The sequence below is a fragment of the Salvelinus fontinalis genome, chromosome 18 (assembly GCF_029448725.1).
Source record: "Salvelinus fontinalis isolate EN_2023a chromosome 18, ASM2944872v1, whole genome shotgun sequence".
NCBI lineage: Eukaryota > Metazoa > Chordata > Actinopteri > Salmoniformes > Salmonidae > Salvelinus > Salvelinus fontinalis.
In genome coordinates, this window is record NC_074682.1 from 9,237,582 (window position 1) to 9,253,301 (window position 15,720).

Consider the following 15,720-nt stretch of genomic DNA (forward strand, 5'->3'; position numbering starts at 1 on the left):
CAGACTCACTGACACCTGCTTTTCTCTTGTGTCATTTTGACCACAGAGAGAGGAAACTCAGAAGGCAGAGAGAGGCATCAGGCTCCATGCCAGGTCTTTCCAAGTAGCTATTCCATCAAGATGCTGCAGCCTTGACTAATGGGTTTGCATCAAGGAGCATTGCAATGTACCGTAGTTTGCACTTTCTAACTACTTTTGCTCTCAGTGGCAATTCTCTCAACTGCAAGATTATGGAAAATAGAAGACTATGGAAGATATTGCTGCAATTTGTCGTATAGAATGTAATATAAGGGCCATTGCTATCATATTTCAAGAATTGTTCACCCATTTTGCTTTTTATCAAAGGTAACATAACGAAATGCTAAATAGAGGATGAAAAGTTGAAACAATCAGAAATGCTTGTGCTGTACTGATATGAAACCAATATGTCCTGGTTTGTGGAATTCATTCTAGTATCACTTACTGTGCCAGTGCTTCATATTGAATGAGGCTAAATTCAGAGACTAAGTTCCACCAATCAGACTGCAGTAAAATTACAAGAATGAGAATACTAGCTGGTAGCCTACTCAGTACTGCATCTGTATGCGTTAAAATAACTGTAGTGATGTGGATGTTTTGGATGAGTATATTTCAATACCAAATGCAATGATTAATTTACAGTTTAACCAGACAACATAGTATGATTCAATGATGTACTGTTAATCTATCCAATATGACCCACAGATCATTCACACAGGACTTCCTATCATCTCATTCTCTGTCTTAATCCCCCCCCCCCCCCCACCCCACCCCACCCCACACACACACCTCTCTCTCCCTTTCTCTCTCCCTCTTTTTCCCTCACTCACTCTCCCTCTCTTTCTCTGCTTCTCTCCCTTCCCGTCTATCTCAAGTTGGCTTTACCTGATGGTCTTGGCTGCCTCTCCCAGAGCACACACCCACACAGAGAGAGCGAGGAGGAGATTAAAAAAAACAAATTCACCTGTCATTCTCCCTGTTTCCAACGGATACAGCTCAGGTCTGGGGTTACACATTTGTGCCCAGTGGATCAGTCCTCCTGACAGCCAAGTAGAGTGCCATTTATCAGCTCTGAGATTACATCTTCAATGCCAACCACAGCCAGTTGGTAAGCTGGGAGTAGTCTATCTTAGACATGATAGAAAAGATTTTAAAAAATTGCTCTTCCTTAGAGGCTAAAATTCTCATTTTGTTTTCTGATATTGTTTGCCAGTGTTGCTTCCTGGCGTTGTTGGCAGCCTCTACTCTGCAATTGCAAATTCACCAACAGTGAACACAGCAACATAACCCCAGTTATTAGATATGGTAAGCAAAATCATGCAATAAAATTAAATGAATACATCCTATTCAGCAAAAAATTGCCATCAGGGATAACAGAAATGTTTTTGTGTACTCAAGTAATGTGGCTTGTATCCCTTCATACACACTTCGCTCAAGTGGCCAAGTTGATTGGAGCATGGTATTTTCTACAGAAGAGTTGTGGGTTGAATTATTGCATGGGCCATATATTATATATATGCTACAGCCAGCAGCATACCACCCTGCATACCACTGCTGGCTTGCTTCTGAAGCTAAGCAGGGTTGGTCCTGGTCAGTCCCTGGATGGGAGACCAGATGCTGCTGGAAGTGGTGTTGGAGGGCCAGGAGGAGGCACTCTTTCCTCTGGTCTAATAAAAAATATCCCAATGCCCCAGGGCAGTGATTGGGGACACTGCCCTGTGTAGGGTGCCGTCTTTCGGATGGGACGTTAAACGGGTGTCCTGACTCTCTGAGGTCATTAAAGATCCCATGGCACTTATCGTAAGAGTAGGGGTGTTAACCCCGGTGTCCTGGCTAAATTCCCAATCTGGCCCTCAAACCATCATGGTCACCTAATAATCCCCAGTTTACAATTGGCTCGTTCATCCCCCTCCTCTCCCCTGTAACTATTCCCCAGGTCGTTGCTGCAAATGAGAACGTGTTCTCAGTCAACTTACCTGGTAAAATAACGGTAAAAAAATAAAAATAATAATATTGCCTAATTTAAAGGCAGAGATGAGACTGTGGATGGTAGGTAACTGCCCTGCTTCACGTTCGTCCTGCCCTTTAGTTGTCGGGAAGAAAGGTCCAGGAAAAGTCAAATCCGCTGCTACTCTATAATTGAAATATGTGGTAACTGCAAGTCTGTTTACAAGCGTCTGCTAAATAATGATTATTATGTTACATTTTCATCTGTTCATCAGCCAAACTGCTTCTCATCTCCTATACTCTGGCTCCCTCTATTGGGGAAATATTTACTCTACAATGCCCTAGAGTCATTTAAAAAAATATATATATATTTAACTAGGCAAGTCAGTTAATTAAGAACAAATTCTTATTTTACAATGACAGCCTACCCCGGCCAAACCCTCCCCTAACCCGGACAACGCTGGTCCAATTGTGCGCCGCCCTATGGGACTCCCGATCACGGACGGTTGTGATACAGCCCGGGATCAAACCAGGGCCTGTAGTGACGCCTCTAGCACTGAGATGCAGTGCCTTAGACCGCTGCGCCACTCGGGAGCCAACTCTGGAACTAATTACAGTGTAACTAAACAGTATAAGAGCACCACAACAGTCATACTTTTAGAGAAAAGTCGACTTGATCCGTCTGAGATTAGGCTACCACTTTTAAATGAGCATAACACACGTTTTTTGGATGATGTTTTTCTGACCTAAAAACATGCATTACCCTAGACCTTGAAAAATATCAAGATTGTGGTGGAATTGGCAGTCCATCATAATAAACTCCTTGTAGTAGGTTAATCATTTGGGGGCTTTCTACTCTGGAACTTGGACCAGCAACTTTGCAATTAGAGGACAATGCACACGTTACCTGCCATGTGCCATAAAGGTCTAGACCTCTTAGCAGAGACAGTAGTAGGCTTGGCCTATACCTGAATACAGGGAGGCAACATGATTCTCCATCTCTAGAGAAGCGGAGCCGTAATGGGAACATGAACATAAGCTAAATATGATGTGGCTGTCCATGGTACTGATTTCTCTCTGTGTGTGCATAAGTAGAAAAAAAACATGTTGACTCACCCTATTTGTAGAGAAATGCCAATGACATCCTCCTCTTTCTTGTTGCCTAAATGGTCTAGGACTCTTGTCAAACTTTTATTTTTATATATTTTACATTCTTTGCTTTTAATTTTTGTTGTCCTAGGCAGCCTGGCTAAAATACTTGCTCGCTAGCCTAACTTCCTTTCATGGGCAACGATACGCCAGGCCAGCTAGTTAACATTAGCATACTAATGCCTACATGTTGAACTTCCATCCTCTTAGGCCAGTGGCATAATGTATTCATTTATGGTTGGATCAGACGCACCGTTATAATCATTGACCAGTACAGAGAATTCAGTAAAAGTTCAAATCCCTATCTCCATACATGGTTAATTTAGGTTTGAGATGATTTTAGCATGTTAGCTAGCCACCGGAACAATGAGATGCAACAATTCAAGATTTTTCTATCAATAATGATGTTTGGCTTGTGATGTGATTGATGTGAAGCCAAATCCAAAATGGCTTCCCTTGAAACCCCTTTTTGGTGAGCCAGTGTAACGGATGTGAAATGGCTAGCTAGTTAGCGGGTACGCGCTAGTAGCATTTCAATCAGTTACGTCACTTGTTCTGAGACTTTAAGTAGGGTTGCCCCTTGCTCTGCAAGGGCCGCGGCTTTTGTGGAGCGATGGGTAACGCTGCTTCGTGGGTGACTGTTGTCGATGTGTGCAGAGGGTCCCTGGTTCGCGCCCGTGTCGGGGCGAGGGGACGACGTAAAGTTATACTGTTACACCAGGACCATTCACAATTGAGATTGGCTATTATTTTATAGACTTTTTTTTATCAAGGGAGGCCAAATGCTCATTGTATTCAACGCTAATGCCAGCAACAATGTCATACTCTTTCTGACCAGACAGTATCATATAGATACCCTACACATACAGAGACAGAGGGGCGCTGTTTCGTTCGCTCGTATGCTTTAACCAGTGAGAAACAATCAGCCGCATGCGAATTGAATGACATTTATGAGAGACGAAAAATACATTATTTTTTATTATTTTTTGTAATATGTTTTCGGAAGCCTGGCTTCCCTTTGCAGACATGAATACAGGACACTGATAAATGATCAACAGCACTGCTCAAGAGTGAACTTGTCTTCATTGTGACAGGGAATGGTTATTTTGTGTCCAATCCAGACTGGCGCGCAATTTGCAGTGCGTCTCCCCCCACAACAGCGTTCACTAAAACCCTGCCTTCTGAGATTAGTATACGCACTGAGTGAGGAAGGGGTAGGCTATATTTTCAATGAGGAAAACAGTGTCTGTCAAACGTCACATGGGGCTGGGGCCGATTGCTTCCTGAAATGCTGTTCATCGTATTTTTTTATTCACTACGGTACTAGTATTAGGCTTTTCATTCATTTCTGTATCGGTTTATTATTTCTGCCGCAATGATAAGCAAAGTCAAAAATGCGATGACCACGCTGGTGGGTGGAATGATGCCCCACGGTCATCACCAGCACCACGGATCCGGGAACGTTCACCACCAGAACTGTCACCAGGACGGTCTGCCTCCACGGTTCCCCTACGGTCGACCTGAGTTTCTGGATCTTACACCAGAGCTTCTTCAATACTCGACAGAACATGCTTCTCGACCGGTGCTGACGTTGAAGAGGGACAGCAGGCTTCCCTGGCGGACGGGATACGCAGAGTGAGTGGTTTCTCGACATGTCATTCATAGGGATTTACAAAAAATCCTAAACATTAAAATGCAACTATCAGATTGAATGTTGTAGGCCAAGGATACATTTCACTGTTGACAATAAACAGTTTCGTGTTGTAGTAGCGTTTTATGGCGAATATGGCCTCCGTGCTGCTATTGCAAATTCACCCGAGAGCACAGCTGCAAACTGGACTCAGGGGTAGACATAACATAGTAAACGTAAATCCGGGACACTATAATTAGTAGGGTATGTTACGTTTTGTATGGTATGTATTCATTTCTCGATGTCTGTTAATCATTTCTATGATATGTTACATATTACAATTCGTATGATATGCTACAAATTGCAATTTGTTGTGGCTAACATTAGCTAGGTGGCTAACGTTAGCTAGGCTAGGAATTATGGGTTAAGGTTAGGCGATAGGTTAACTTCTTGCCTCACGGTTCCCTTTTACGGGATCATTTTCATAAACAACCGCTGAATTGCAGCGCGCCAAATTCAAAAATAATACAAAATATTTATAATCATGGAATCACAAGTGAAATATACCAAAACACAGCTTAGCTTGTTGTTAATCCACCTATCGTGTCAGATTTTGAAAATATGCTTTACAGCGAAAGGAATCCCAGCATTTGTGAGTGTATCAATCACTGCTAGAACAGCTATCCTTAAATTAGCTTGGTCACGAAAGTCAGAAAAGCAATAAAATGAATCGCTTAGCTTTGATAATCTTCGGATGTTTGCACTCACGAGACTCCCAGTTACACAATAAATGTTATTTTTGTTCGATAAAGATTGGTTTGCGCGTTATGTTTAGTAAACAAGCTTGTGGTTCCGGTCCTGAAGGGCAGACGAAAATTCAAAAAAGTATCCGTAATGTTCGTAGAAACATGTCAAAGGTTTTTTATAATCAATCCTCTGGTTGTTTTTAACATACATCAATCGATCATATTTCATCCGGACGGTAAAATGTTCAATACTACAGAGAAAGAAAATGTCGAGCCACATCTCTCCTGCACAGGAACTAATCAAAGCACACCTGACGCGTTTTGATAAATCTCGCTCATTTTTCAAAATAAAAGCTTGAAACTATGTCTAAAGCCTGGTCACAGCCTGAGGAAGCCATTGGAAAATGAATCTGGTTGATACCCCTTTAAAATGGAGGAGGGGCAAGCAATGGAACAGGGATAAAATAAAATAAAATGCACTTCCGGGTTGGAGTTCCTCAGGTTTTTGCCTGCAAAATCAGTTCTGTTATACTTACAGACAATATTTTGACAGTTTTGGAAACTTTAGAGTGTTTCCTATCTGTCAATTATATGCATATTCTAATATCTGAGCCTGAGAAATAGTCAGTTTACCTTGGGAACGTTATTTTTCCAAACAAAAAAATTCTGCCTCCTAGCTGAAAGAGGTTAAAGGGTTTTAAGGTTAGCGGAATGGTTAGCTAACATGCTAAGTAGTTGCAAAGTAGCTAAAAAGTAGTAAGTAGTTGCTAAAATACAGAACTGTCTGAGATTCAAACACGCAACCTTTGGGTTGCTAGAAATTCGAGTTAAAAGCCTACCACCCTATTTTCGTTTTTGCCTTAAGTAACCTTCTGTTTTATGTAACCGTATCAAGTAGCATATTGATGAGTGTCTCGGGTTAACATTTACTATATTACGTCTAGTCAATGAGACCAGGCTGCACAGCCTGCTGCTGCTGTAGCTGATGACGCTGTAGCAACCTATTGTGTGGTTACTTTAAAACAGTGAGAATCCCTCAATGTCCACTCACTGCATAGACTGACATTGCAACAATAATCAGCTACATATGTTGCAGTTTATTGTATCTAGTATTTTATAGGATCTCACATGTAGAACAAACAAAAACATTGAAATGCTACATACTTAGAGTAAGCGATGTCTCCAGTAGTAGACTATCATAATCTGTCCACACCACTGTTATCATCCTTTTCTTTGTTGACTGGACACATATTAATAGGATCATGTGCCTGAAAGCTATTCCGGTGGAAATTAGTATCTTATAGGATAGGGATAGACTGTGTACTAGGCCTACTGCTTGAATTTGTCCAAATACGTTTGGTTTCTTTCATAAAGATTCAATAAGTCCCATAGTTGACACAAAAAAATGTAATGTAATGTAGCCAACTAATATCAAACATCACGCTAACTTTACCCCGGTACAGTTGAAAGGTAAGGTTGTCTCTGAACATGCAAAGTGCAAAGAACAGTTGACAAAGAGCACCTGTGTGGAAGTGTTAGAAAATGCCTGTCAGTGTAGCCTACTCTTCATAAATCTGTAGCTACTGATTACAGTGTATGAAGTGTCCAGTGAAAACCTATTTCTATGTAGCCTATGCATTCTACCCTATACAAATGTTTGTAGTTTATACATAGTTTATATTCTCAGGAAGACATCATGTGATATTGAGTTAGTCCTGCATGTTTCTACAAGAGTACAAGCCTACCTGTGTTTCCAGCTACAATAAAGCCATAAACCATCTAATACAAAGAATTCAGTACCTATCACCTCCCAAGGTAATTTCATTCACTCTATTGGGTAGAATGTGCTGCCTGGTTGATTCAGGGGAGAAAAAAACCTGCCAGCATCATTCCAGACGTGCTATCTCAAGAGAGGGGGAGTCAGTGGAGGCTGACTGGTGGATTCATACATTTCCAGACCTAGGTGGGTTATACCATTGTATGAAACCCACCCCCGCCCGTCTCCTCAAAGACCCTGAAAAATAAATCTGAGAAAGAGCTGAGTCATCCAAGGGGCGAGACAGACAGACATACAGGGGGGTTGCAAATGAAGCAATGAAGAAGCAGGGATTTTACAATTGCAGGCAGGATGAAAGAAAGGATTCTCACTCCCAAGCAGCAGCAGCATAGAGCGAAGGCTAATGTAGGAAAATGCGTCACGCAATTATTAAAGGGTTATTATACACAGCGTTTATGAAATCATGCATCATGGAGTCTGTGATTATTGTAAACAGCGTCATACATACAGAATGTATTTATTTCACCAAACTGTAATTTTCTCTAAATTACAGACATTAAAAGTGTACATATAGGCTACTGAACTTTCAGTATTGCCTATATTCTATTTTGCAATGGAGAAGAATTTAGTTATTCTCCATTGAAGAAGAGAACTACTACGTCCATCTCCTTCACACTGTTTCTAAAGTGCAGTACAAAACCACTGCTGTAATGGACTGAGTGGAAACAATGATCCCACATTGACTCTGAACTCTCCAGTTGGAGATAAAAACTGACCCGTGCAGGTCAGGGCTCTTGGAGTCGCACCCACCCCATGCCAGACACATCAATTCCGAGCTCCACCCGATACCCGACATCAGGATAGTTTTCTCCACAACCCGACCAACATAGATTTGTTTCCGAGAGCTGATCCATTGTTTTTATGACTCCAGAACAGTAGGCTATTCCCCTTCCCTGCATTAATTACACTTAACAAAAATACAAACGCAACATGCTAAAATGTCAAAGATTTTACGGAGTTACAGTTCATACAAAGGAAATCAGTCAATTTGTAACGATCTTCGTTGGGAGAAAGAGCGGAGGACCAATGCGCAGCGTGGTAAGTGTTCATGATGAATATTTAATGGATCAAAATGAACACTGAAATACAAAACAATAAAGTGAACGAACGAAAACCGAAACAGTTCCGTGTGGAACACACAGACACAGAAAACAACCACCCACAAAACACAATAGAAAACAGGCTTCCTAAATATTGTTCCCAATCAGAGACAACGACTAACACCTGCCTCTGATTGAGAACCATATCAGGCCAAACGAAAAACCCAACATAGAAAAACAAACATAGATAACCCACCCAACTCACGCCCTGACCATACTAAAACAAAGAAATAACAAAAGAACTAAGGTCAGAACGTGACACAATTAAAATACATAAATGAGGCCCTAATCTATGGATTTCACATGACTGGGAATACAGATATGAATTTGTTGGTCACAGATACCTTAAAAAAAAGGAAGGGATGTAGATCAGAAAACCAGTCAGTATCTGGTGTGACCACCATTTGCCTCATGCAGCGTGACACATCTCCTTCACATAGAGTTGATCAGGTTGTTGATTGTGGCCTGTGAAATGTTGTCCCACTCCTCTTCAATGTGTGTGCGAAGTTGCTGTATATTGGTGGGAAATGAAACACGCTGGCGTACACATCGATCCAGAACATCCCAAACATGCTCAATGGGTGAGTATGCAGGCCATGGAAGAACTGGGACATTTTCAGCTTCCAGGAATTGTATACAGATACTTGCAACATGGGGCCATGCATTATCATGCTGGAACATGAAGGGCTGGAGAACATCCAATTTCCATAGATAAAATGCAATTGTGTTTGTCCATAGCTTGAGCCTGCCCATACCATAACCCCACCGCCACCATGAGGCAAACTGCTCACCCACACGATGCCATACACGCTGTCTGTCATCTGCCTGGTACAGTTGAAGTTGGTTACGACGTCGAACGGCAGTCAGGTGTGGCTGACCGGCTCGAATCGGTCTTATGTAGCAACTTTTTTATTTTTTTACATTGGATAAAAGTAGAGACTCAGGGCTAGAAAATGGTATATCATACACTACAGTTGAGGAACAATGGGAAAGTAATTATGCTTTGAAAGTTGTTACACTTGTAACCTCACTTTTGAGAAAATGGCCTTCGACTGTTTTGGTACACCTCCTGGAGAGCTATTCTTTGTCTACACCCATTCAGCATTGTTCACACCCTCTTACGCTTTAGCCCCACCCATCTCTTTAAGGGTTGATCCAAGCGTTCTGTACTAACAATAGCAGTCAAGCACCCAAGAAAACTGTCTAACCTTGGCTAGCTAGCTACTGCTAGCTACTTCCAGACACAAATGAGAGAACAGCTCACTCTGACCATTTTACTTGCCCTAGCAGAGCTAGTTTGTCTGTTTTTATGTTATCCAGAGCGTTGGTGATTGCAACTGTGCTGCTGGCAATAATTTACGCTTTTTTACCAACATTTACTGACACCGGCCATATTCAACGGGTGTTGAGTGTTCGTAATTTGTCAGTTATTCTATGCACTGGCACACTCAGACGAGAGTGGTCTGAAATCGGAGGAGATAGAGTGAATTTACCAGCTGTCTATCAACAGCTGTCACAGTGACATCATGATCATTCTATTGAAATGGATACTTGCACAGTGAAGTCTTTTGTTAAGACATGTAGCTAGCTAGCTAAACATTGAACCATAATCCCAACTCATGACGTTACTACCCTGCATGAATCTGCAGGTAGGTAACCAACCAGGTTCAATGTTAGTTAGGTAACATTAGGCTATAACTAGCAAAGCAAATGGCTCTGAGATACGAATAATATTACTACACAGAGCATACATGTAACGTTAGCTAGTGAGCTAGCCAGCTAACGTTAGCTAGCTAGCTAACAATACACTAACTTCTTATGGATGAGAGGCAGTATTGAGTAGCTTGGATGAATAAGGTGCCCAGAGTAAACTGCCTGTTACTCAGGCCCAGAAGCTAGGACCGCTACCTCCGCCTTTGTGCAAGAAGGTGCACTGCCAGAGCCCTTTAAAATGACCTCCAGCAGGCCACAAATGTGCATGTGTCTGCTCAAACGGTCAGAAACAGACTCCATGAGGGTGGTTTGAGGGCCCGACGTCCACAGGTGGGGGTTGTGCTTACAGCCCAGCACCGTGCAGGACGTTTGGCATTTGCCAGAGAACACCAAGATTGGCAAATTCGCCACTGGCGCCCTGTGCTCTTCACAGATGAAAGCAGGTTCACACTGAGCACATGAGCACATGTGACAGACGTGACAGAGTCTGGAGACGCCGTGGAGAACGTTCTGCTGCCTGCAACATCCTCCAGCATGACCGGTTTGGCGGTGGGTCAGTCATGGTGTGGGGTGGCATTTCTTTGTGGGGCCGCACAGCCCTCCATGTGCTCGCCAGAGGTAGCCTGACTGCCATTAGGTACCGAGATGAGATCCTCAGACCCCTTGTGAGACCATATGCTGACACATGCACATTTGTGGCCTGCTGGAGGTCATTTTGCAGGGCTCTGGCAGTGCACCTCCTTGCACAAAGGCGGAGGTAGCGGTCCTGCTGCTGGGTTGTTGCCCTCCTACGGCCTCATCCACGTCTCCTGATGTACTGGCCTGTCTCCTGGTAGCGCCTCCATGCACTGGACACTACGCTGACAGACACAGCAAACCTTTTTGCCACAGTTCGCATTGATGTGCAATCCTGGATGAACTGCACTACCTGAGCCACTTGTGTGGGTTGTAGACTCCGTCTCATGCTACCACTAGAGTGAGAGCACCGCCAGCATTCAAAAGTGACCAAAACATCAGCCAGGAAGCATAGGAAATAAACCTTGCTGTTTGTCTCTCCAATATTTGCAACATTGTTTCAATATTGAAATTTGATCTTCTGCTGTCCAATAGTAATGAACGAGTTGGGACGAGACAGATAGGCATATATAAAAATAAAATAAACCAGGTCTACACTTGTGACTATTCAGCAAAACTAACATAACCCAGGTATACCTTTGTGCAAGAGACAATAAACAAATCTATCGACATTAAATATTTGTTACATTATTACACTAATTCAGTTTACGGGTCTATACACGGCCAATTTCCCCAGAAATAACAATATTTTACGGATAGAATCACTGATTTAAACATTATGTCAAGGCTGGTGGATAGTGGCAACATCATCTGCAAGACCATCTTGATCAAGTATATCTATCAGGTATGAACGTAAGACCCAGATGCAGACAGCATCGAATTAACAATGGTTTAATAATCTAACGGGGGCAGGCAATAGACCGGTCAAGGCAGGCAGGGGTCAGTAAATCAGAGGTGGGGCAACGGTACCGGACGACAGGCAGGGTCAGGGTAGGCAGAGGTCAATAATCCAGAGGTGGGGCAAAGGTACAGGTCGGCAGGCAGGCAGAGTGGTCAGGCGGGCGAGAAAAAGAAGAGACTGGGAAAAGCAGGAGCTGACAACAAAAACGCTGGTTGACTTGACAAACAAGATGAACTGGCAACAGACAAACGGAGAACACAGGTATAAATACACAGGGGAAAATGGGAAAGATGGGCAACACCTGGAGGGGGGTGGAGACAATCACACAGACAGGTGAAACAGATCAGGGAGTGACAATATCCATAACCCAACGCTACTTCAATCTATTGAAAAAAGAATAATCTATGATTAAATAAACTACATGACCAAAGGTATGTGGACGCCTGCTCGTCGAACATCTCATTCCAAAATCATGTGAATTAATATGGAGTTGGTCCCTCCTTTGATGCTATAACAGCCTCCACTCTTCTAGGAAGGCATTCCACTAGATGTTAGAACATTGCTGCAGGGACTTGCTTCCATTCAGCCACAAGAGAATTAGTGAGGTCGGGCAATTAGTCCTGGCTCGCAGTCGGCGTTCCAATTCTTCCCAAAGGTGTTCGATGGGGTTGAGGTCGGGGCTATGTGCAGGCCAGTCAAGGTCTTCCACACAGATCTCAACAAACCATTTCTGTATAGACCTCGCTTTGTGCATGGGGGTAGTGTTATGCTGAAACAGGAAAGGGCCTTCCCAAACTGTTACCACAAAGTTGGAAGCACAGAATCATCTAGAATGTCATTGTACTGTATGTTGTAGCCTAAGATTCCCCTTAGCTTTGGGCCCGAACCATGAAAACAGCCCCAGACCATTATTCCTCCTCCACTAAACTTTACAGTTTAGGTAGCGTTCTCCTGGCATCCGCCAAACCCTGATTCGTCCGTCAGACTGCCAGATGGTGAGGCGCAATTCGTCACTCAAGAAAAGGCTTTCCACTGCTCCAGAGTCCAATGTCTGCGAGGTCTACACCACTCCCGTTGACTCTTGGAATTGCGCATGGTGATCTTAGGCTTGTGTGCGGTTGCTCGGCCATGGAAACCTATTTCATGAAGCTCCCGATGGAAGCAACGTCTGCACAAGAACTGTTCAGAGGCAGTTTGGAACTCGGTAGTGAGTGTTGCAACCGAGGACAGATGATTTTTACTCACTACAGCATTCGGCGTTCTGTGAACTTGTGTGGCTTACCACTTTGCAGCACTTACAGTTGACCGTGGCAGCTCTAGCAGGGTATGAATTTGATGAACTGACTTGTTGGAAAGGTGGCATCCTATGACAGTGCCACGTTGAACATCACTGAGCTCTTCAGTAAGGCCATTCTACTGCCAATGTTTGTCTTTGGAGATTGCATGAATGTGTGCTTGATTTTATGCATTTGTCAGAAACGGGTTTGGCTGAAATAGCCAAAACCCTTCAAATTAGTGGATGTCAACATACATTTGTATATATAATAAATTAGAGCCACTGTATTGTCCCATTGGTCACAAATGTGACCGCTAAGTTATTTTCATATACCACAAGCATCATGGATTCAATGTATTGAAAATTAAGACACATACAGTACGTAAACTAGACAATTAAACATATTTACAAAGAAAATATTTAAAAATGTCAACAATGTATTTGTTGCTAAAGCTGTTGCATACAGAGTTCTGGTGCCTTATTCGTCTGGAAAGTACACCTTGGAGAATTATGCTTGTGGTCTTGTGACCATTTTGAGAAATCATATAATAATATATGAAACATTTGATTATAAGTACAAATGTAACTTCTCTAGAGCCTGTAAAGTACAAAAGGTTTTTCTTTCACTATCTGTGACCCATGGGATTAAATGGGTTAAATAAACAATTCCCGAATAGTCTATAGGCTTTAAAAATAGCCTACATTTATTTAGTAGGCTAAAGACTACTCAAATTTTTACCAGCAGCACAGGTTTTAACTTTATATGGCCTGTGTATGGTCTAAATCAGGTATTTCCAAACTGGGCTATGCGCAATGCCGTCGGAGATATGCCTAATTACATTTTTTCCCCTCACATTTTCAAACAGTCCATTTGATGGGGCTATACATTTGGGCTATACATTTGGGTGAGGTTTTTTTCTTGCCCGAGTAGCCTCGTTTCACTGCCAAAAATAAAATGTAACTATCTAGTGTTCAGCAAAATAACAACACAATGTCAAATACAGGTAGCCTAGTCAAATAATTAACATCAAATCAAATTAACATCAAATCACACGGTTACTCTCTCGTGGGTGAAACCTTCACTCTTGCGCAGACATTTAGAAACAAAACATGCCAATTTGAAAAATAAGCCACGGGAGTTTTTTGAGTGAAAATTGAGACAACTTTCGAGTAGTAAGACATAAATAAAAGCAACAGATACCATTAATAAGAAGTGGCTAGAAGCGTCGTATATGGTGAGCTACTGAGTGGCTAGGACAGGCAAGCCCCATACTATTGTGAAGGACTTAATTCTTCCTGCTGCTGCAGATATGGCTGGGACAATGTTTCACAATGCATCAGTGACATGGTAGGAGATGTTTTGAAACAATTACTGTTTTGCATACAAGCCAGTGAATTCTATGCGTTACAGCTGGATGAGTCAACAAACATGGCGGGCCTGGCACAGCTCCTAGTATATGTCCGTTACGTTTATGGGGGGTCAATTAAGGAAGACATCTGCTTCTGCAAACCACTGGAAACCAGAACAACAGGAGAGGATATTTTTAAAATACTGGACAGCTTTGTGACATCAAGTGGACTTTGGTGGTCAAGATGTGTTGGTATCTGTACTGATGGCGCAAAAGCCATGACAGGGAGACATAGTGGAGTGGTAACGCGCATGCAAGCAGGTGCTCCCGACGCCACTTGGGTACACTGTAGCATCCACAGAGAGGCTCTTGCTGCCAAGGGAATGCCTGACAGCTTGAAAGATGTTTTTGACACTACAGTGAAAATGGTTAACTTTGTTAAAGCAAGGCCCCTGAACTCTTGTGTATTTTCTGCATGATGTAGACACCAAGGAACTTGAAGCTCTCAACCTGCTCCACTGCAGCACCATCGAGGAGAATGGGGGCGTGATCTGTCCTCTTTTTCCCGTAGTCCACAATCATCTCTTTTGTCTTGATCACATTGAGGGAGAGGTTGTTGTCCTGGCACCACACGGCCATGTCTCTAATCTCCTCCCTATAGGCTGTCTCGTTGTTGTCGGTGATCAGGCCTACCACTGTTGTGTCATCTGCAAATTTTATAATGGTGTTTGAGTCGTGCCTGGCTGTGCAGTCATGAGTGAACAGGGAGTACAGGAGGGGGCTGAGCACGCACCCGAGGGGCCCCTGTGTTGAGGATCAGCAATGCGGATGTGTTGTTACCTACCCTTACCACCTGAGGGCGGCCCGTCAGGAAGTCCAGGATCCAGTTGCAGAGGGAGGTATTTAGTCCCAGGGTCCTTAGCTTCATGATGAGCTTGGAGGGCACTATGGTGTTGAACGCTGAGCTGTAGTCAATAAATAGCATTCTCACATAGGTGTTCCTTTTGTCCAGGTGGGAAAGGGAAGTGTGGACTGCAATAGAGACTGCATCATCTGTGGATCTGTTGGGGCAGTATGCAAATTGGAGTGGGTTTAGGGTTTCTGGGAAGATGGTGTTGATGTGAGCCATGACCAGCCTTTCAAAGCACGTGAGTGCTACGGGTTGGTAGTCATTTAGGCAGGTTACCTTGGGCACAGGCACTATGGTGGTCTGCTTAAAACATGTTGCTATTACAGACTCGGACTGGGAGAGGTTGAAAATGTCAGTGAAGACACTTGCTAGTTGGTCAGCGCATGCTCGCAGTACACGTCCTGGTAATCCGTCTGGGCCTGCGACCTTGTGAATGTTGACCTGTTTTAAAGGTCTTACTCACATTGGCTGCGGAGAGCATGATCACACAGTCTCCTGATACAGCTGGTGCTCTCATGCATGTTTCATTGTTATTTGCCTCGACGCGAGCATAGAAATAGTTTGGCTC

The 15,720-nt window shown here is 43.1% G+C and overlaps 1 protein-coding gene across 1 annotated transcript in view; it reads left to right on the plus strand.

Annotated features, from left to right (window-relative positions):
* The first annotated feature begins 4,200 nt into the window (after window positions 1-4,200).
* ppm1j (protein phosphatase, Mg2+/Mn2+ dependent, 1J) overlaps window positions 4,201-15,720 on the plus strand; it is a 50,949-nt gene continuing 39,429 nt past the window's right edge. Inside the window, exon 1 of the mRNA XM_055868070.1 lies at window positions 4,201-4,749. Coding sequence (XP_055724045.1) covers window positions 4,490-4,749 — 260 coding nt within the window. The 5' untranslated portion in view covers window positions 4,201-4,489. The remainder of the gene's footprint in view (window positions 4,750-15,720) is intronic.